This window comes from Capricornis sumatraensis, chromosome 2 (assembly GCF_032405125.1).
Source record: "Capricornis sumatraensis isolate serow.1 chromosome 2, serow.2, whole genome shotgun sequence".
Taxonomy (NCBI): domain Eukaryota; kingdom Metazoa; phylum Chordata; class Mammalia; order Artiodactyla; family Bovidae; genus Capricornis; species Capricornis sumatraensis.
The window spans coordinates 18680001-18703840 of NC_091070.1; the positions used below are offsets into that span (position 1 = coordinate 18680001).

The 23840-nt window shown below is 40.0% G+C and overlaps 1 protein-coding gene across 1 annotated transcript in view; it reads left to right on the forward strand.

The window, feature by feature from the left end:
- Positions 1 to 23840, forward strand: part of DPF3 (double PHD fingers 3) — a 222206-nt gene that overhangs the window by 110807 nt on the left and 87559 nt on the right. The window contains 1 exon segment of the mRNA XM_068964374.1: positions 4682 to 4842. Coding sequence (XP_068820475.1) covers positions 4682 to 4842 — 161 coding nt within the window.

Sequence of the window (23840 nt, forward strand, 5' to 3'; positions counted from 1 at the left end):
CTGGGCTGGAGGGTCGGAGCTGAAAGCCCATTCAGGACAGTGGACGTGGAATCTAAGCGCACACGTGGGGGACTGCCCTGGTAGTCCGGTGGTTAAGACTCTGTGCTTTCGAGGCAGGGGGCGCAGGTTCAACCCCTGCTGCGGGGTTAGGGCGGGGGCGCGGAGGACTAAGATCCCATCTGCCTGTGAGCATGGCCAAAAAAAAAAAAAAAAAAGAGAGAACAGGCGTGGTTTTCGAGAGAGGGAGGTGGAACCGTGATGATGAGGAGCCGGCTGTCTTAGAGGGGGTCTGGCAGGCTCTGCAAATCACGCGTGGAGCCTCGTCGGCAGTCATTGTGAAGAAGTCTTATTTTTCCCACTCTGAATCCTCTTTGGCGCCTGGAATCCATTTCTCCACAGATATGCTCAAAGAGGGCGCCTGGAAAGCTCTCAGAGGTAGGATGGCTCTCCCCCTTCAGAAGGGATGGCTCAGGATCACACAGAGCCCCTCACGAAGGCCCAGAACCACAGCCAGCTCTGCTCCAAGCCTCAGGCCAGGGGGTTCCTGCTCTGGCTGGGGGTCTGGCAGTTTGTCCCCCTGCCTTCCCTGCATCTGATTGAAGCCTTGAGTGGCCCGAAGTCAGTGTTGATGAGAATATCCTTCTCCTGTGCCTTGTGCCAGCTTCTTCAAGCCCAAGACATCTATCATCCGGGGGAGAGTCTAGCCCCTCCGTCTGGGGCAGACAGGTGATGGCTGAGGCTGGGCCATGCCTGACCCACCCCGGGGAGCGCTGGCCACCACTCCACAAAGTGAATCATTCACTGTCAGCCTTTCCCTGCTCCCTCTGCCCCTTGCAGCTTTCATGCAAATATCACCCACCCCTGGGATCCCATCAAGTAGGATTTTTTTTTTTTCTAAAAAGAAATGCTATATGGGTGGGGAAGAGATAAATTAGGTGTCTGAGATTAACATATACATACAACTACATTTAAAAGAGGTAAACAACAAGGACCGTCTGTATGGCACAGGGAACTATACTCAATATCTTATAACAACCTATAATGGAAAAGAATCTGGAGAAGAATATATATAAATATATAATGTATATTTATAACATATATATGTATCTGTATAATGAATCACTTTGCTGTACACTTAAAACTAATTAATACATTGTAAACAACATCATAAATTGATTGTGCGAGCGAAGTTGTTTCAGTTGTATCCGACTCTTACGCGACCTCATGGACTGTAACCCACCAAGCTCCTCTGCCATGGGATTCTCCAGGCAAGAATACTGGAGTGGGTTGCCATGCCCTCGTGCAGGGGAATCTTCCCAACCCAGGGATTGAACCTGCGTCCTTTAGGTCTCCTGCATTGGCAGGTGGGTTCTTTACCAGTAGTGCCACATGGGACTTCAATAAAGAAAGGAAATACCATGTTGAAAAGGACATTTTCCCCTTCTCCTCTTTAAGTTGCTTTTCACAGGTTAGGGAGAACTGGCCGTCGATTTTCTTCTAGAGAACAGAGCAAGCCCTGTGCAGATTTTTGGCTAATTAACTTTTGGAGAAGTGCCGCTTGAATTTATCAAAGGGTGAAGTCTCTTTTCCCCTCCAGTGTCTTAAAAAAGGCTTTAGACTTTTGTTTCCGAATCTCTGCCAATGCCTGGCCTGTTTAAAAATGACTTCCCTGGAGACGATGGCAAAGGGTGATGGTTGTCATATTTTTGTAACCTCAATCTTCAATACAGTTGTTCCAGTCCTCAGAAAATCTCTTCTGTTTACATAAGAGAGGTATCATTCACACAAAGATTACATTTAAAAATACACATTCCCCCTCAGCATGCCTGTTACTAATAACATTGCATGTTATGAAAGTGGAAAGTATTTAAGATGAAATTAATTTTCACCCAGCGAGCCACTTTGTTTGACTTTTTCGTTCCATTCGGTGTGTGTGGGGCACGGACTTGGCCAAAGGCACTTCTCATTGTCAGCAAGTTCACCTCCTTGTTTCTCTTTTTTGGGATTGATGCTGTTAGAAATGAGTTCCGGGCACATGGAGAGAAGTCTCATCTGGGATCGTATCGTACATTTCTTTTGTATTGGCTTCCAGAAGCTTGTTTTTCTAAATGGAAAGCCTCTTCTCTCCAGTCGATGAGTTTTAGTGTGCAGTTTTCTTTTCTTTCTCCCTTTCTTTCTCTTCCTTCCTTCATTCCATGGTTTTTCTCTCAGCAGAATTTCTGGAGTTGGAAGAGTTAACATCTTTTTTGGCAGCCTGTCAGAAGATCGTGGGCAGCCAGATAGCGGCTCCTTGCTTAGGACACCTCTCGGTAGTGTGTTCTTGTCAATTCTCATCCGTGTGATGCGGCTGGTCTCTGTTCCATGGAGGGAAGCTGGAGCCCCCAGGACACCCCGGGACAGGCTGTGTGTCCGAGCTGCCCTCGACAGTACCGTGACACTGAGCTGCATCGCTTTAGCAGAGGGAGGCATTTAAGCTGGTGGGACACAGTCGCAAATGCTTCCCAGGAAATGGTTGCTCATTTTTGATCAATCTCATGGTCCTTGTTACTAACTTTGATTACACCAGCTTATGTGCAGTTCTGTTTTATAGCATTCTGATGGGCTTTCATTCCCCCTCCCAATTCATTGTCAGCTGGGTGACTATTATAACTTGATTACAGCTAGGTTTTGCAACTGCTAGATGCTTCCTGAGCTGTTCTGCCGTTCTTGCGAGAGGGAAGATGCCAGAGGTAGAAAAGGAGGTTTGTCCACAAGTAGCTTCCAAAAGATGCCTCAGAAGCTTCAGTGATTGTATCCTCCCAGTATAAGGAATTTGCTTTAAACTTTTTGGTAGAATCTGATGCTTTGACTTTTAAAAAAGAGTAAGAGGACAAATACCATATGATAACTACCTATATGTGGAATCTAAAAAATACAACAAACTAGTGATTATAGCAAAAAAGAAGCAGACTCACACATAAAGGGAACAAGCTAGTGGTTACCAGTGGGGAGAGGGAGGGAGAGAGGGGCAAGACAGGGGTAGGGAATTAAGAGGCATAAACTTTCATATATAAAATAAACTGCAAAGTTACATTGTATAATACAGGGAATGTAGCCAATATTTTATAAGTGGAATATAACCTTTAAAAATTGTGAATCGCTATATTGCACACCTGTAACATAAAATATTATACATCAATGACACTTCAATAAAGAAATAAAGAGGACAGAAGAATCCATTTAAATTTTTCCTTTTTTTTTTTGCTCCTCTAAATATTTTGGTTAAGAAATATTTTAAACTTAGACCTCCCCACCCCACCACCCCCCCATTTTAATGTCACTGTGTCTCCAGAGACCAAAACAAAGGGGCATTCATAATGTCCCTTCAAAATGAGCTATCTGATTCTCCCTTTTGGCTCTGCAAGTCCTGTGGCTCTCCTCCTTCTGTCTTCCTCCTCCTCTTCTCTAAGAATCTCTCCTTTACCTGGTAGACATTATGTTACTACAGTTGCAATTCCTGGGACCATTTATTCACCTCTGTCACGTGCCTATCATTTGTTAGGTATTTGATCTTATTGATTATGTTTGTGTTTTATTACATATGATCAATTATATCAATGTTATATTTTGGCGTTTGAAAAGGGCAGTATCTTAAAAATTAGTAGCATCGCCCAAGGATACCAAAGATTCAGGAACCTAAAACTTACTGGGCTTAGTCAGATCACCACTCCAGTAAACCTTAAAGGTCTTTCTATTTGTGGATTAAACTCTGGGAATCAAATTATTTTGAGTCCCCAAAATTCAGCTGTTGTTGCTTTAAATGCTTCTTTCATTTGTTTTCTATCAGAAAGTTCTTCTTCTTCAAGTGTGTGGTTTTAAAAGATTGGTGCATGTCCTTCTTCATCTCCTCACCCCTATAATAGCTCTGTGTTTACAGGGTGTTTCCGCGGACTCTCTAGTCTTTTCTATGAGGTGTTTCTCGTCTATTGTAATGGAAGTCTTTGTATCCATGCTGGTGGTTTCAGTCCAATCTGGAGTGTGTTTGCTGGTCACCACTGAGGAATAAGTGTGGCTAATGGGGCATGTTAAGGGGCAGGGGCCTCTGGAAGCTGGATGTACTATCAGACTCCACGCAGAAGGTTGTACCAGAGCTACCTCCTTTCTGGAGGAGGACCTCATGCTTCCTTGGACAGGGACATGTTACTCTTGTGCGTGTGCTAAGTCACTTCAGTCGTGTTCGACTCTTTGCAGCCCCATGGACTGTAGCCCATCAGGCTCCTCTGTCCATGAGGTTCTCCAGGCAAGAATACTGGAGTGGGTTGCCCTCCTCCAGGGGATCTTCCTGACCCAGGGATCAAACCTGAGTCTCTTGTGTCTCTTGCACTGGCAGGCAGGTTCTTTACCACTGGCACCACCTGGGAAGCCCCATATTACTTTTACTGGTGGTTTATTCTTGGGGTCCTAATTTCTCCATTAATGGGGTCTCTAAGTTCCCTGGTGGATTTGGTACAGGAAATAGAACCTGTTGGAGACCTGAAGCTGAGGTGGATTCTGCTGCTTGCCAAAGCTCTTGACCCACATTGTCTTGGTCTTCATAATTGCAAAATCTTCCCTGGCAGATGGGTGGGTGACTTCAGTTTCCTTCTGGGTGTGTTCTGGTTTCCCTGGCCTCATTGGCCCCGCTCTCTCTGTCTCCCTGCAGGCTTGGGGACCAGTTCTACAAGGAAGCCATTGAACACTGCCGGAGTTACAACTCCCGCCTGTGCGCAGAGCGCAGCGTGCGTCTCCCATTCCTGGACTCGCAGACCGGGGTGGCCCAGAACAACTGCTACATCTGGATGGAGAAGAGGCATCGAGGCCCAGGTGAGCCATGCCACCCCTGGGATGTGCTCACGTTCGGGCTCCCAGCCTGGATGCAGGCTGATCTGAGATTGTCCAGGAATCCTTGCAGCCCGGGTGGGCGTGGAGGTAGGACAGGCTGTACAGACAGCCTGGAATACTTTCAAGAAACTCAACTGCTTCTGTAACTCTTGGCACATGCCCCGAGGATGATGCCGGACATTGAAGCCACACTGGCGGGAAGGGGCAGAGTGAAAGAATTCAGGATGTTTAATCCCTAAAAGGGAAGACTAAGGCCATGACAGCTGTGTCACCTTTTACTCAGTGTGTTGGTGTAGCTTAGTGGTTATAAGCTGGAAATCTGAAGTCAGATTTTGGTTTGAGGCTGAGCTTTGTCATCAAACCTCTTGCCCTTAGGTTCTTCATCTGTAAAATGGGGATACTAATAGTACCTACTTTAGGACTTTGTCAAGATTAAATGAAAATCTTCATAAAAACTCATAACCTGTGTTGAGCACATGGTATGTACTAAGGCTTCCCTGGTGGCTCAGTGGTAAAGAATCTGCCTGCTAATGCAGGTGATGTGGGCTCGATCCCTGGGTTGGGAAGAACCCCTGAAGAAGAAAATGGCCATCTACTCCAGTATTCTTGCCTGGGAAATCTCATGGACAGAGGAGTCTGGTGAGCCACAGTTCAGGGGTTGCAAAAGAGTTGGATACAACTTAGTGATTAAGCAACCAAAACAACAAAGTATGTTTTCCAAAAATGCTGCCTGTTATTGTTGTTATTATTATTATTACTGTGATACTAGTCTTCTAGGCTTCAGAGAACAGAATAAAGACCACTGGGTGGAGATCAGGGAGGTAATTTAACAGTTTTCTGGCTCTATATTGGTACATTAAAAAGAATTATTATAAAAGGTTTCAAAGCCATGCAAAAGTGGAGAGAAGGGTAAAGTAAATTTCTGTGTATTGTTCACCCAGCCTCAACAGTGATCAGCTCATAGCCATTCATTTCATTTATACTCACCTTCCACTTTCCTCCTTGAACCCAGGTTATTTTGAAGCAAATCAAGACAGCAATATTATTTCATCTGTAAAATTTTCAGTCTGTATCTCTAAATGGTAAGAACATAAACAAACATACAAGCCATATCTATCAAAACTCAAAGTTAAAAATGAGACATTAATAGCATCAAATATTTGTTAAACATTTATTTCTCTGTGTAATTGAAATCAGGATCCAAATAGGACCTCTACATTAAACTTGGCTGATGTGTCTCTTAAGTCTCTTTAAATCTGTAGGTCTCTCTCTCTCTCTCTCTCACTTGTTACTTGTGGAAGAAACTGGGTTGTTTGCTCTGTAGGGTTTCCCAGAGTCTGGATTTTCTGATTGCATCCCCATGGTGTTATTCCTGTGAATTGGTAAAAACAGATTCAGGTTCAATTTTGGGGCAAGAACAGTTCCTAAGTGGTGATGTGTGCTTTCATCAGGGGCCTCATGGGTTCTGGGTATTTCTCTTTTATTGATGTTAGCAGCCCTTGATGAAAATTGCCTAGATGCTTTATTTTATTAAGGTTCAGAAATGGTGGCATTCAATTTGAGGCTATCATTATTTCTTCATTTATTAGGTCTATATCATTTATAAAGAGAAGCATCTCCTTATTAAAATTTTGGTTATTGTGGGGTAGAGTGCACATATGAAAGTATGGAGAAATTATTTTCCCCCTTTGCTGCTGCTGCTGCTAAGTTGCTTCAGTCATGTCCGACTCTGTGTGATCCCGTAGACGGCCTCCTACCAGGCTCCTCTGTCCCTGGGATTCTCCAGGCAAGAACACTGGTGTGGGTTGCCATTTCCTTCTCCAATTTACCCCCTTTAGTTATCAGTTTTCAAAATAATGAGCTGGTTCCCTTGTATTCTCCAAAGATGATCAATAAAGTTATTATGATTATCTTGAGTACCATCATGAATCCACAGACTTAAACATATTGGATAATTTTAATCCATTGCAGCTATTATTCTTATCAATGCTTAAATTGCCCCCCATCTTTGGACAGCTCATTTGGTAAAGAATCTACCTGCAATGCAGGAGACCCCGGTTTGATTCCTGGATGGGGAAGATCTGCTGGAGAAGGGATAGGCTACGCATTCCAGTATTCTTGGGCTTCCCTTGTGACTCAGCTGGTAAAGAATCCGCCTGCAATGTGGGAGACCTGGGTTCGATCCCTGGGTTGGGAAGATCCCCTGGAGAAGGGACCAGCTACCCACTCCAGTATTCTGGCCTGGAGAATTCCATGGGCTGTGTATAATCCATGGGGTCGCAAACAGTCAGACACGACTGAGCGACTTTCACTTTCACTTTGGACAGTAGGGTTTATGTCCAATGCTAGTGTGCTGAAACAGCCTAGTAGTTTCTGTAGCATCCTTGCTATCCTAAATTTGGGACAGATGTTTCAGGCTCATCTTGTGCACATCCTGCCCCAGACCCTGAATCAGCTATTTCTTTAAGAAGCCCCATTTCCTCTTTGTAAGACTATTATTTGGAGACTACAGTCTGGTGGCGCCTGTTGCTCCTGGGCTGGTTGTTGATTCTAGGACTTTTCAGTGAGCAGAACTAAGAAATATGATTTCTTGTTTCTTTTCTCTTGTTTCTCTTTTTAAGAGAAAACATGTTGTTAAATTTACCGATATAGCCCATTCAGTTCAGTTTTACCCAGTTTTAACTTGACTATCTTCATTCTCTATCTCCTCTCTCCCACACTGAAAAGAATACTGGCTCTTTATGATGCCAGCATAGTTTTTTTGCTTTATTCTGCAATAGACCCACAACAATATCAGAATAAAATGAGACTACCAGCAATAAGGTGACTGAAATGGTATAAGTTTTTATTTCTTTCTTTGCAGTTTTTTTGTTGTCTTTAGCATATTTCCTATTAAGGATGTAGAGTCAAATTACTGTGTTTTAAGGTCGCTTGAAATAGTTCTTCAGTGTGTTTGAGGTACTAACTCAATACATAGTTGGATTTATTTGTTTCGTTTTTGCTTTCACTTATTAGGTTTTACTGTTTTTTTTTTTTAAATTTTATGTAATTACCTTGTCTTTTTAAAATTAACTTTTTATCTTGAAATAATTGTAGATAGACAGGAAGTTGTAAACGTAGTACAGAGAGAGCCCCTTGTGCCCTTCACCCAGTTTCTCCTAAGGGATATATCTTGTGAATTATCGCACAATATCAAAACCAGAAAAGTGGCACTGCTGACATGTATGTGGGTAGCTCTGTGCCATTTTATCACATGTATAGATTTATGGAACCACCACCACAATTGAGATACAAAACTATTCCATCACCACAAAGACCTTCCTCGTCCTGCCCTTTGATAGTCACACCCGCCTCTTCTCTCTTCATTTAAGTCCCTTTACCCTCTTGCATTTGTAATATAGTATCTTAAACATTTCCTCCACATACATTGAAAACCACATCAGACAGGCTTCTAATTTTCGCTTCAACTGCCAAACATAATTTAGAAACCTTAAGAGACGCGTCTATTGCATTCACTCATATCTTTGCCCTTTGGCTGTTGCTTCTTCCTTTCTGATGCCCCAAGATGCCTGCTTTTATAATTCCTTTCTGATTAAGTGTTTTCTTTAACCATTCTTTTAAAGTAGGTCTGATAGAAACAACTCTTAGTTTTCCTTCTTCTGACAGTGTCTTGATTTTCCTGTTATTCCTTTTTTGTTTTTTTTTGGATTTGTTTTTGGCCATGCCGTACTTGATGGACGTGAATCTGAGTGAACTCCGGGAGCTGGTGATGGACAGGGAGGCTTGGCGTGCTGCGATTCATGGGGTCGCAAAGAGTCCGACATGACTGAGCGACTGAACTGAACTGAACTGAACACACGATATGAGATCTTAGTTCCCTGATCACTGATCAAACCTGTGCCCCCTGCAGTGAAGCATAGGGTCCTAACCACTGGGCTACCAGGGAATTTCACCCTTCATTCCTGAAGGACATTTATTTTGTTGTTGGATATAAAATTCTGGGATGATAGTCCTTTTAACACTTAAAAATTGTCTTCCTTCTTCCTTTCAGCCTCAGTAGTTTGTGATGAGAAATCTGCCATCATTCAAATTATTTTCTCTTGAAAGTGAGGTGTCATTTTTCTCTCATTGATTTTGAAAGCTTTTGTTTTTTAGTTTTCAGAAATTTGGTTTTGATATGTCTTGGTGTAGATTTCTTTGAGTTTATCCTTTTCAGAATTTGCTCAGCTTCTTGAATCTGTAGGTTTATATATATATATATATATTTAATATATATATATATTTTTTTTGCCAAATTTGGAAAATTTTCAACCATTATTTCTTTGATTATAAGTTTTAGTGTCACTTTTTTCCCCTTCTTCTTCTGGGATTCCACTAGGAAAGAAAATTCTGGGACTTCAAAATGTTAAATCTTTTGTTATAGACTCAGAAGTCCTCCAGGCTCCCTTCTCCTCTCTTCATCCTCCTTCTCCCTCTCCTCCTTCCTTCCTTTTTTTAAAGTCTATTGAGTCACCTCTGTTATATTCTCTCCAGGTTCATGACTTCTATCTGTTCTATCCATTCTGTTGTTAAGCCCTTTCACTGAGGGTCTGTTTTGTTCCCGTTATCATCTTTTTCAGCTCTAAAATCTCCATTTGGTTCTTCTTTATATCTTCTATTTCTTTGTGGGACTTTGTAGTTTTCCATTTGTCTCAGGCGCTAACAATTATTTGTTTGGAACATTCTTGTGATGGTGATTTAATTTAAAACTCTTCTCAGACAGTTCTACCGAGCGGTGGTGTTTCGGTGTTGGTGTCTGTTGTCTTTTCTCACTCAAGTTGAGACGTTCTTGGTTCTTCATAGGACTGATTTTGATTGAATCCTGGACATTTTGGCTGTAATGTTGTGAGACTCCAGATGTCACTTAAATCTATTTTCGCACACCTCCTCTGACGCTGTGCCGACAGGGGAAGAGAGGTGCTCCTTGTTACTGTCGGATGGATGTGGAAGTCCAGGGTCCCCGTTCAGTCTTTGTTGACACCCCAGCGGGGAGGAGTACCTCATTACTGCTGGGTGGAGGTGGGAGTTCAGATTCCCACTAAGCCTTCACCAATGCCACCCTAGTTGGGAGGAGGAAGCATGCCTTATTACTGGTCCCTATACAGCCTCCACTGACGCCATGGAGTGTCACTTGCCCTCCTCTGACACTAAACCAGCAAGGATATTAGGATGTCCTGCTGGGCTGGCTCTTCCCTGGTCTTCAGCTAGAGAGAGCAGGATTTCCTTGGGGCTTTTTGGGTCTATGTTTGTTGGTGTTTCTGGATAATCAGCTTTTCTACAACTCAGTCTGGCTTGTATAAAACAAAACAAACAAATGCCCAAAACTTGCTGCCCTGTCATTTCTTGGGTCTGAAAGTCCCTAGCTGGTCATCCTCTTTACCTTTCAATATCTTATTTTTGTTGTATAAACAGTGTCTAGGAGTTTTAGTTGGGCTTAATGGGAGGAATATGGGAGAGTATATCTACTCTATCTTTCTAGAAGCAGAAGTCCCTGGGTTGCTTTTGTTATTAAAAAAAAAAAAAAGTTAACAGCTCTATTGAATTATAACTGACATACAGCAATCTGCACATATTTAACATGTGCAATTTGATAAGTTTTAACATGTATATACCTGTGAAACCATCACCACAATCAATATAATGAACATATCCGTGACTCCCCAAAGCTTCCCTGTGTCACTTGTAATCCATCCCCCCTTTTCTTCCTCCTCCATCTATCTTTCATCTCTCCCAAACCCCAGTCATGCTTTCTCTACTGGAATCATACAGTATGTACTTCTTTTTCTGTGACTGGTGGATAGGGTCCTGCCTTCTTTCACTCAGCATAATTATTTTGAAATCATCCATGCTCTAGCATGTATCAATGATTTATTTGTTGTTTATGCTGAGTAATATTCTATTATATGGCTACATCACGGTTTATTCCTCTGTTGGTGGACATTTTGATTTGTTTTTAGTTTTGGGCTGTGATAAATAGAGCTGCTGTGAACATTTGTGTGTGGGCCTTCACATGGACACATACTTCCATTTCTCCTTGGTAAAGTACCTAGGAGTGTGCTGGCTATAACGAAGGTCTGCATTTTACCTTTTAAGAAACTGTCAGGCTGTTTTTCAAAGTGGTTGTATGATTTTATATCCACCCCAACAATGTACAAGAGTTCCAGTTCCTTTATATTCTCACTAACACTTGGTATGGTCAACTTTTTAAAGTTTTAGCTATTCTTAGTTTTGTACAGTGGTATCTCATTGTGGTTTTACTTTGTATTTCCCTAATTAATGATGTTGAAGATCTTTATATGTGCTTACGTTACCATCCTTTGGTAAAATGTTCAAACCCTTAGACTATTTTAAAATTGGGTTGTTTGTTGGTTTTCTTATAAACGAAAATAGATAGTTCTTTATATATATTAGATTCAAGACCTCTCCAAATTTGTCCTTCTGTTTTGAAGTTGTTTTGGCTACTCTAGGTTCTTTGCACTTCCATATGAGTTTTATAATCAGTTTGTCAGTTTCTACAAAACACATGGTGGAATTTTGATTGAGATTGTGTGGAGTCTATAGATCAACTTGGGGAAAACTGACATTTCTTAATGTTGAATCTTCTAACCCATGGATATAATGTATCTCCCCATTTAGTATTATTCTTTTTAATTTTTCTGATCAATCACTTTTAGTTTTCAGTGTACAGGTCTTTCACATTTTTGTCAGCTTTATCTCTATATACTTAATATTTTTGATGATATTATAAATAGATTTTTAAAATTTAAATTTTCTGGTTTTTCTTTGCTAGTGTACAGAAATGCAATTATTTTTGTGTATTCACTTGTGTCCTATAACTCATTTATTGCTATACTCATTTATTCTGGTAGCTTTCTATAGATTGCATAGCATTTTCTCTATAGTTGATTATGCTAGTGAATGAACAAAGCTTTATTTATTTTACTTGTCTATGTAAAGTAACATATTGTCTATGTAAAACAACAAGTACTATCTATGCAAAATAACAAGTATTGTACTGGAATGTCCAGGACAATATTAAGTAAACGTGGTAAGAGTGAACATCCTTTTGTTGTTCCTGATCCTAAGGTGAGAGCATTCATTCTTTCATCTTTAAGTATGATGCTAGCTGTAGTTTTTTTTTTTTTCTTTTTTTTTGCTGTACCACACGGCATGGAGGATCTTAGTTCCCCAACCACGGATCAACCCTGGCCCCTTGCAGTGAAAGCATGGAGTCTTAACCACTGGACTGCCAGGAAAGTCCCAGCTGTAGGTTCTTTATAGTTGCTCTTTATCAAATCGAGGATGCTCCTATCTCTAGTTTGACAGTTATTTAAATCAGTATTTGGTATTGGTTTTGCCAATTGATTTTGCTGAGTCTATTGAGATGATTATGTAATTTTGCTTTTGTTAATTGTTAATATGATGAATTATACTGACTGATTTTTGAATGTTAAACTAACATTGCATTTCTAGGATAAACCCTACTTTGTCATGACATGTTATCCTTTTTATATATTGGCAGATTCACTTTGCTAAAGTTTAATTAGAACTTTTGCATCTATCTTTATGACAGATGTTAGTCTATAGGTTTTTTTTTTTCTTCTCCTTGTTGTGTCTCTGGTTTAGGTATTTGGATGGTGTTGGCTTCATTTAATGAGCTGGGAAATATTCTCTCTTTTTCAGTTTTCTGGAAGGATTTATATGTAGAATTGATACTAGTAGCTGCAGCATGCAGGCTCTGTAGTTGTGGCTTCCAGGCCCCAGAGTGCATGGCTCTTAAGAGCAGTGGCACTTGGGCTGAGTAGTTGTAGCACATGGGCTTAGCTGCTTGGCAGCATGTGGAATTTTCCCGGACCAGGGATAGAACCTGTCTCCCTTGCACTGGCAGGTGAATTCTTAACCACTGTGCCACTAGGGAAGTCCTAAATTTAAGTTCTTTAATAGATATATAGGGCTATTCAGGCTATTTCATCTTCAGTGAGCCTTGGTAGTTTGTGACTTAAAGGGACATGTCCATCTCATCTAAGTTATGCAAAATGAGTTGCATAAGATTGTTCATACTGTTGTTGCAGTATCTTTTTATTATGTGTAGGATCTGTTGTGGTATATCCTCTCTTATTCCTTTTATTGGTAAATTTGAATTTTTTCTTTCACCTGATCAGTTGATTAAAGGTTTATCAATTTTATTGATTTCTTGAAAGAAATAGCTCTTGGTGGAAGTGATTTTCTCAAATTTTTCTGTTTTATATTTTACAGTTTCTGATCTTTAGTTTTCCTTTCTTCTGTTTTACTTTGGATTTAATTTGCTCTTCTGCTTATTTCTCAAAGTAGAAACTGAAGTCAATGATTTGCAGTCTTTCTTCTTTTGTAATATAATTTCTCCCTAAGAATGAGAGTTTAGCTCATTCTTTAGCCTTGTTTCATAAATTTTGGTATTGTTTTCATTTTATTCAATTGAAATGTTTTCTAATTTCCCATTTTATTTCTTCTTTGTCCATAAATTATTTAGAAGTATGTTATTTAGTTTCCAAACAGTTGGGAGATTTTCCAGAGATATGCCTTTTATTTATTTCTACTTTAATACCATATGGTCAGAGAATGCTCTGTATGACTTGGATCCTTTTAAATTTACTGAGACTTGTTTTATGGCCCAGAATATGGCCTGTCATGGATAAGTGTTCTCTTTAATCTGGGAAAGAATGTGTATTTTCCTGTTGTTAGTTGAAATGTCCTATAAATATCAATTAAATCAAGTTATTGATAGTACTGTTCAAATTATCTACATTTTTACCAATTTTTATATTTGTTCTGTAAATTATCAAGAGAGTAAATTGAAATTTCTGACTGTAATTGTGAGTTTTACTATTTCGTCTGGTGATTCTTTTAATTTTTGCTCCATATATTTTGAAACTCTATTATTAGATACATAAACATTTAGGATTATTATGTTCTCTTGATAAATTGATTGCTTTGACATTTTGTAATGACCCTTGAAATCTGTTAATATTCTTTATTTTGGAATTTGCTTTCTCTAATATTAATATAACCATTCCAATTCTACTTTGATTAGCATTAATATGGTGGTTTTTTTTTTTTTTCATCTTTTACTTTTAACCTATTTGAGACTTTATGTTAAAAGTAGATTTTTTAATAGGTAGTATTTGGCTATGTCTTGCTTTTTAAATGTAATTTGATTATCTTTGTTTTGTTAATTTGGGTATTTAGACCATTTAAATTTAATGTGATTATTTTTATGGTTAGGTTTAAATTCTAACTATAAAAAAATCATTTTGCTATTTGTTTCCTATTTATCCATCTGTTTGTTTCCTTTTTTCTCATTTTCTTTCAGGGATTAATTAAATTTTTTTGACTCCATTTTCTCTCATTTTTTGGCTTATTAACTAAAGCTCTTTCTTTTGTTATTTTACTGTTTGCTTGGTGTTTATGGTATGTGTATTTAACTAATTATAGTTTACCTTCAAGTGATATTATACTGCTTGGTGAATAGTGTAAGGACTCTACAATAGTATGCTGGTAAACAGAATAATGCTATCCTACCCCAAAGACTTGAGCATTGCTTTACTAGCGTGTGAGATGAGTGCAACTGTGTGGTAGTTTGAGCATTCTTTGGCATTGCCTTTCTTTGGGATTGGAATGAAAACTGATCTTTTCCAGTCCTGTGGCCACTGCTGAGTTTTCCAAATTTGCTGGCATATTGAGTGCAGCACTTTCATAGCATCATCTTTCAGGATTTGAAATAGCTCAACTGGAATTCCATCACCTCCACTAGCTTTGTTCATAGTGATGCTTTCTAAGGCCCACTTGACTTCACATTCCAGGATGTCTGGCTCTAGGTGACTGATCATACCATCGTGATTATCTTGGTCATGAAGATCTTTTTTGTACAGTTCTTCTGTGTATTCTTGCCACCTCTTCTTAATATCTTCTGCTTCTGTTAGGTCCATACCACTTCTGTCCTTTGTCGAGCCCATCTTTGTATGAAATGTTCCCTTGGTATCTCTAATTTTCTTGAAGAAATCTCTAGTCTTTCCCATTCTATTGTTTTCCTCTATTTCTTTGCATTGATCGCTGAAGAAGGCTTTCTTATCTCTCCTTGCTATTCTTTGGAACTCTGCATTCAGATGCTTATATCTTTCCTTTTCCCCTTTGCTTTTTGCTTCTCTTCTTTTCACAGCTATTTGCTTCTCTTCTTTTCTCTTCTTTTCACAGGCCTCCCCAGACAGCCATTTTACTTTTTTGCATTTCTTTTCCATGGGGATGGTCATGATCCCTGTCTCCTGTACAATGTCACAAACCTCCGTCCATAGTTCATCAGGCACTCTGTCTATCAGATCTAGTCCCTTAAATCTATTTCTCACTTCTACTGTATAATCATAAGTGATTTGATTTAGGTCATACCTGAATGGTCTAGTGGTTTTCCCTACTTTCTTCAGTTTAAGTCTGAATTTGGCAATAAGGAGCTCATGATCTGAGCCACAGTCAGCTCCCGGTCTTGTTTTTGCTGACTGTATAGAGCTTCTCCATCTTTGGCTGCAAAGAATATAATCAGTCTGATTTTGGTGTTGACCATCTGGTGATGTCCATGTGTAGAGTCTTCTCTTGTGTTGTTGGAAGAGGGTATTTGCTATGACCAGTGCATTTTCTTGGCAAAACTGTATTAGCCTTTGCCCTGCTTCATTCCGTATTCCAAGGCCAAATTTTCCTGTTACTCCAGGTGTTTCTTGACTTCCTACTTTTGCATTCCAGTCCCCTATAATGAGAAGGACATCTTTTTTGGGTGTTAGTTCTAAAAGGTCTTATAGGTCTTCATAGAACCGTTCAACTTCAGCTTTTTCAGCGTTACTGGTTGGGGCATAGACTTGGATAACTGTGATATTGAATGGTTTGCCTTGGAAACATGAACTTCCAGATGTTCAAGCTGGTTTTAGAAAAGGCAGAGGAATCAGAGATCAAATTGCCGACATCCGCTGGATCATCAAAAAAGCAAGAGAGTCCCAGAACAACATCTATTTCTGCTTTATTGACTATGCCAAAGCCTTTGACTGTGTGGATCACAATAAATTGTGGAAAATTCTGAAAGAGATGGGCATACCAGACCACCTGACCTGCCTCTTGAGAAACGTATATGCAGGTCAGGAAGCAACAGTTAGAACTGGACATGAAACAACAGACTGGTTCCAAATAGGAAAAGGAGTATGCCAAGGCTGTATATTGTCACCCTGCTTTTTTAACTTCTATGCAGAGTACATCATGAGAAATGCTGGGCTGGAAGAAGCACAAGATGGAGTCAAGTTTGCCGGGAGAAATATCAATAACCTCAGATATGCAGATGACACCACCCTTATGGCAGAAAGTGAAGAGGAACTAAAAAGCCTCTTGATGAAAGTGAAAGAGGAGAGAGAAAAAGTTAGCTTAAAGCTCAACATTCAGAAAACGAAGATCATGGCATCTGGTCTCATCACTTCATGGGAAATAGGTGGGGAAACAGTGGAAACAGTGTCAGACTTTATTTTTTGGGGCTCCAAAATCACTGGAGATGATGATTTCAGCCAAGAAATTAAAAGACGCTTACTCCTTGGAAGAAAAGTTATGACCAACCTAGATAACATATTCAAAAGCAGAGACATTACTTTGCCAACAAAGGTCCATCTAGTCAAGGCTATGGTTTTTCCTGTGGTCATGTATGGATGTGAGAGTTGGACTGTGAAGAAAGCTGAGCGCCGAAGAATTGATGCTTCTGAACTGTGGTGTTGGAGAAGACTCTTGAGGGTCCCTTGGACTGCAAGGAGATCCAACCAGTCCATTCTAAAGGAGATCAACCCTGGGATTTCTTTGGAAGGAATGATGCTAAAGCTGAAACTCCAGTACTTTGGCCACCTCATGCGAAGAGTTGACTCATTGGAAAAGACTCTGATGCTGGGAGGGATTGGGGGCAGGAGGAAAAGGGTATGACAGAGGATGAGATGGCTGGATGGCATCACCGACTCCATGGACGTGAGTTTGAGTGAACTCCAGGAGATGGTGATGGACAGGGAGGCCTGGTGTGCTGCGATTCATGGGGTCGCAGAGAGTTGGACACGACTGAGCGACTGAACTGACTGACTGACCCCAAAAATGCACATAGCTTAATCCCTGGAACCTGTGAACATGTTATTTTACATGGCAAAAGAGGACTTTGTTAATGTGATTAAGTTAATGAACTTGATATAGAGAGCTTACCCTAGATTATTCAAATGGGCCCAGATGTAATCATAAGGGTCTTTAAAAGAGGGGGCAGGATGGTCAGAGTCAGAGTGGGAGATGTGACAGCAGAAGCAGAAGTTGAAGCGATGCGACAGAGGAAGGGGCCGCCATCCAACCAGTGTAAGTGGCATCTAGAAGTCTGCAAAGGCTAGGAAGTAGGCTCTCCCTCAGAGCCTCCTGAAGGCATGCAGTTCTGCTCACACCATGATGTTAGCTCATTCAGTAAGACTAATTTTGGAATTCTGACCTCTGGAATTGTAAAATAATAAATTCATATTGTTTTAAGACTCTCTGTGGTGATGCTTTACAGCAGCATTTGGAAACTAATACAAGTGTACTTTAACATAGAAGTATTGACTATTGACCTTTGTGCAATTGCTGTCATATATTTTGGTGTAAACCTCATATTACATTGTGATTATTTTGTTTAGTCCACATCTTTTAAAGAATTTTGAATAATAAGAAAAACTTCTTATATGATTACTGATATACTAAAAGTCATTTCTAATGTTCTTTATTTCTTTGTGTAGATCCTTAATTAGATCTAGTATCAATTTCCTTCTGCCTAAAGATTTTCTTTTAACATTTCTTGTAGTCTAAGCCTGTTGATGATTAATTCTTTCAACTTTTGTGTATCTGAAAATATCTTTAGCTTGCCTTAGTTTTTTAAAAGCTCTTTTTGCCGAGTATAGTCTCTAAATTGACACGTTTCTTTTTTCCTTTTCAGTATTACAATGATTGAACTACTGTTTTCTTGCTTGCAGAGTTTCTCATGAGAAATCATTCTTATCTTTGTTCCTTTATTTGTAATAGAGCTCTTTTCTCTGGCTGCTTTTAATGTTTTCTCTTTATCAATGTTTTTGAGCAATTCTGATTATGATGTACATTTCTACAGTTTTTCTCATGCTTCTTTTACTTAGTTCTGTTGGAACTGCATGTTTATAGTTTTCATCAGACTGTGAAAATATCCAGCCCTGTTTCTACAAATATTTTTTCTTCCCTCTCTTCTCTTTAGGGATGCTAATTAGACACATAGTAGGTTGTTTGAAGTTGTCCCACTGTGCTGTTCTGCTTTTTTTTTTTTAAATTCTCATTTTCTCATGGATTTTTATTTTAGATAGTTTCTATTGCTATGTTTTTAAGTGTTCTAATCTTTTTTTCTCCAATGTCTAATCTGACCTTAATTCCATCCAGTATGTTTTTAATCTCACACATTGTAGTTTTCATTTTTATAAGTTAAATTTGAGTCTTTTAAAACAGACTGTTTTAAGCTTTTAAACATGTGGAATATAAATAATAACTGTTTTAGTGTTTTTCTGCTAATTCTAACATCACTGTCAATTCTGGGTTGGCTTTAATTGGTTCCCCCCACTCCCCCATTGTAGGCCATTTTGTAGCTTCTTTACATGGCTTGTAATTTTGAATTGGATGCCCAACATTGTGAATTTTACCTTGCTGGGTACTGTATATATATTTTTATTTCTATAGATATTCTGGAACTTTGTTTTGGGTCACTGTCAAGTTACTTGGAAACAGTTTGATCTTTTCTTGGCTTACTTTTAACTTGAACAGTGCTTAATCTAGGGCTAATTCCCCATTAGCAAGGCAAGACCATTCTCTGTACCCTACCCAGTGCTCCATGAATCATGAGGCTTTTCCATTGTGCTGGTGGGAACAGACTGTTCCCAGCCCCTAGTGCACACCAGGCACACTTATGTTTTTTCAGGTGGTTCTTCTCTTGCATTTAGTCGTTTCCTCACAAGCATGCTGTGATCAATACTGAGCTGAATACTTGAAGGAGACCCTTTGTGTATCTCCACAGTTCTTTCTCTGAGCAGCTTTCTTGTGTTTGCTGTTCTTTTTTTTTTTTTAAATTATTTTAAAGTGTGTATTCATTTATTTAAATTTTGGCTGCACAAGGTCTTGTTGCAGCACATGGGCTCTGCATGGTGGCACACGGGCTTTCTTTTCCTGTGGCACATGGACTTAGTTGCTCTTCGGCATGTGGAATCTTAGTTCCCCAACCAGGGATTGAATTCACGTGCTCATTGGAAGGCAAGTTCTTAACCACTGGACCACCAGGGAAATCCCTGTTTACTATTCTTTGCCTTGAATTCTAGTCACCTTGGTCTTCCCAGACTCTCAGCTCTTTCTCTTCAACTCAAGAAGTCAGCTGAGTTCCACCCATGTTCCTCCTCCATGTGCTGCGCTCTGGAGACTCTCCCAAGCAAGTAAGCTGGGGCAATCACAGGGCTCACCTTGCTCATTTTCAGTATCTAAAAGATCACCATCCTTCATCGCCTGATGTCCAGTGTCTTGAAAACTCTTGTTTCTTTTTTTTTTTCTATCTTGGCTTCAGGTGGGAAGGTAAGCCTGGCTCTTGATATGCATCTTAGCCAGAGGCAGATGTTTGCTTTTCTTGTTCAATCACTAAGGTGTGTCCTGCTCTTTGTGACCCCATGGACTGCAGCACACCAGGCTGCCCTGTCCTTCACTATCTCCTAGGGTTTGCTCAAATTCATGTACATTGATGCCATCCAACCATTTCATCCTCTGTCACCCACTTCTCCTCCTGCCCTCAATCTTTCCCAGCATCAGGGTCTTTTCCAGTGAGGAGGCACTTCGCATCAGAATGGCCAAAGGATTGGAGCTTCAGCTTCAGCATCAGTCCTTCTAATGAATATTTAGGGTTGATTTGCTTTAGGATTGACTGATTTGATCTCCTTGCAGTCCAAGGGACTCTCAAGAGTCTTCTCCAATACCACAGTAAGAAAGCATCAATTCTTTGGTGCTCAGCCTTTTTATGATCCAGTTCTTACATCCATATGTGACTATTGGAAAAATCATAGCTTTGACTATATGAACCTTTGTCAGCCAAATGATGTCTCTGCTTTTTAATATACTGTCTAGGGTTGTCATAGTTTTCTTCCAGGAAGCAAGAGTCTTTCAATTTCATAACTGTAGTCACTGTCTTCAGTGATTTTGGAGCCCAAGAAAATAGAATCTGCCACTGTTTCCATATTTCCCCTATCTGTTTGCCATGAAGTGATGTGACTAGATGCCATGATCTTAGTTTGCTTTTATATTTTAATTTTCCTTTGTAATAATATCAAATATTTATTGGTTTTAAAGTCAAATCTACAAAGCATGGTATATTCAGAGAGAGAGTTTAGCCCTCTTCTATCTCTCTTCTTTTATCCTGTTCCTTTCCTCTATTTTCTTTTCCTTTTCTAAGAAAAGACAACTTTCTTTTCTTCTTGTTACTATTATTATTATTATTTTTGTTCTGTCTGTAAGTAACTTTAAAAAATAGTTTTTGGTTTTTCTCTCCATTAAAAAAAACCCCATGTAAAAACACAGTATGTATACATCCGTGTGTGTATATATCCCCATTTGTTAAAGAAATGATAATATAATATGCACACTATTCTCTGCCTTACGTTTTTCACTTAATGATATATTCCATTGCAGTGTATACTCCCCTGCTCCCTCTATCTCCTCCCCTCACTTCTTCCCATAACTTCATTATAGTCCATTATGAGGCTATACTATTATTTATTCAATCAGGTCCCTATAATGGACGTTGGATTGCTTTCACGTTTTTTTCTAGTATTTTTTCCATGATGAATGCATATTTTTGTATTTTTGTGTGTGAATCTGTGATAGAGATTCCTGGAAGTGGAATTGCTGGGTCAAAGGGCAACATGTCTGCGGTTTCGTTAGATATGCCGAATTCTCTTTCATAGTGTTAGTTGCTCAGTCATGTCCTACTGTTTGCGACTCCATGGGCTGTAGCCTGCCAGGGTCTTCTATCCATGGAAGTCTCCAGGCAAGAATACTGGAGTGGGTAACCATTTTTTCTCCAGGGGATCTTCCCCACTCAGGGACTAAATGTGTGTCTCCTGCGAGGCAGGTGGATTCTTCACTGTCTGAGCCACCAGAAACTCAGACAGAGGTTTGAGCCCTTTTGCATTCTCGCCAGTGGTGGATGAGATTGGTAGGCATATTTCTAACAATAAAATATTTCAACAGCATAGGAAACTGCTTCATGGAAGGGTAAGGACTAGAATTATTGAAACAGAGGCCAGAGTGGAGACTCAAGTCAGGGATAGTGTAGAGGCAATTCTTATGTCTGGTAAGAATCAGATTCAATAACTTCTAAGCTCCTGTTTCATGTTATAATATTGATACTGTAAAAATTTCTGACAAGTTTATTTTTTATTTTTTAAAATTTATTATTTTTTAATTTTTATTTTTACTTTATTTTACTTTACAATACTGTATTGGTTTTGCCATATATTGACATGAATCCACCACGGGTGTACATGCGTTCCCAAACATGAAGCCCCTTCCCACCTCCCTCCCCATAACATCTCTCTGGGTCATCACCTTGCACCAGCCCCAAGCATGCTGTATCCTGCGTCGGACATAGACTGGCGATTCGATTCTTACATGATAGTATACATGTTACAATGCCATTCTCCCAAATCATCCCACCCTCTCCCTCTCCCTCTGAGTCCAAAAGTCCGTTATACACATCTGTGTCTTTTTTGCTGTCTTGGACACAGGGTCATCATTGCCATCTTTCTAAATTCCATATATATGTGTTAGTATACTGTATTGGTGTTTTTCTTTCTGGCTTACTTCACTCTGTATAATCGGCTCCAGTTTCATCCATCTCATCAGAACTGATTCAAATGTATTCTTTTTAATGGCTGAGTAATACTCCATTGTGTATATGTACCACAGCTTTCTTATCCATTCATCTGCTGATGGACATCTAGGTTGTTTCCATGTCCTGGCTATTATAAACAGTGCTGCGATGAACATTGGGGTACATGTGTCTCTTTCAATTCTGGTTTCCTTGGTGTGTATGCCCAGCAGTGGGATTGCTGGGTCATAAGGTAGTTCTATTTGCAATTTTTTAAGGAATCTCCACACTGTTCTCCATAGTGGCTGTACTAGTTTGCATTCCCACCAACAGTGTAGGAGGGTTCCCTTTTCTCCACACCCTCTCCAGCATTTATTGCTTGCAGATTTTTGGGTCGCAGCCATTCTGACTGTGTGAAGTGGTACCTCATTGTGGTTTTGATTTGCATTTCTCTGATAATGAGTGATGTTGAGCATCTTTTCATGTGTGTGTTAGCCATCCGTATGTCTTCTTTGGAGAAATGTCTATTTAGTTCTTTGGCCCATTTTTTGATTGGGTCGTTTATTTTTCTGGAATTGAGCTGCATAAGTTGCTTGTATATTTTTGAGATTAGTTGTTTGTCAGTTGCTTCATTTGCTATTATTTTCTCCCATTCAGAAGGCTGTCTTTTCACCTTGCTTATAGTTTCCTTTGTTGTGCAGAAGCTTTTAATTTTAATTAGATCCCATTTGTTTATTTTTGCTTTTATTTCCAGTATTCTGGGAGGTGGATCATAGAGGATCCTGCTGTGATTTATGTCGGAGAGTGTTTTGCCTATGTTCTCCTCTAGGAGTTTTATAGTTTCTGGTCTTACGTTTAGATCTTTAATCCATTTTGAGTTTATTTTTGTGTACGGTGTTAGAAAGTGATCTAGTTTCATTCTTTTACAAGTGGTTGACCAGTTTTCCCAGCACCACTTGTTAAAGAGATTGTCTTTACTCCATTGTATATTCTTGCCTCCTTTGTCAAAGATAAGATGAACATTTCTGGCAAGTTTAGAAAGAATGTCCTAGTCAGTATCTGATTCTCTCCACATTTTGTATGCTCTACTATAGTGTTTTTGTATTACCAAGATGCATTTCCCCACGAGAAATTTTAGTTGGTGATGTGATAGGAAAGGAGAAATAAATTCCACAAGAAGTGGCTTGATGAGGGTGGGGAGGAGGGCCAGAGTCCTTTTCCTGAGTGTTTTGGCAATGGGAGCTCTGTGTTTCAAGCCTGCTGCGTACGGACCGGCAATGGACTGGCTCAGTGATAGTGGAGAGGTTCTGAGTGTGGGCTGAGGACTAGGCTGCCATTACGAGCTGTGTGGCCCTGTACCAGTCAAGCACTGTCAACTCTACTGTCCTCATCCTTTAAACGTCTCGTAGGCTTGTTGTCACAATGGGATAGCCGTGACTGTGAGGTGCTAGCCTGGAACAGACTAAGAGCTCAGTGAATGTTAGCTACTGTCCTGTGCCAGGTATTATTATTTTTTTTTTAAGATTTTTTTTTGACCTGGACCATTTTTAAAGACTTTGTTGATTTTGTTACAATTTTGCTTCTGTTTTATGTTTTGGCTTTTTGGCCACAAGGCATGGGTGTGGGATTTTAGCTCCCCCACCAGGGAGTGAGCCTGCGCCTCTGCACTGGAAGGCAAAGCTGTGACTACTGGGGCACAAGGCAAGTTCCGCTGTGTCAGGTTTTGAGTGTGATGCGACCAGTGAGGGACTTCGGGGAGACCTCTGGGCCGGAAGAAGCAGGCAACATTCTGGATCTGAGGTCTACCTCGCCCAGGCAGTCCTGTCACATGGGACACTGAACTTGAATGTTAGAGAGGAGCTCCCAAGAAGAGTAGGAGGGGAGGCTGGAAGGGGATGTTTGGCTAGCCAGATAGAGAGTCATGCTGGGTACTGGCATGAGGTGCCAGGTACCCAGTTCTCCAGACTTTCAGGGAAGAGAAAAGGCACTGTGGCCTGGGATGGTTCAGGAATGCTTTACTGAAGAG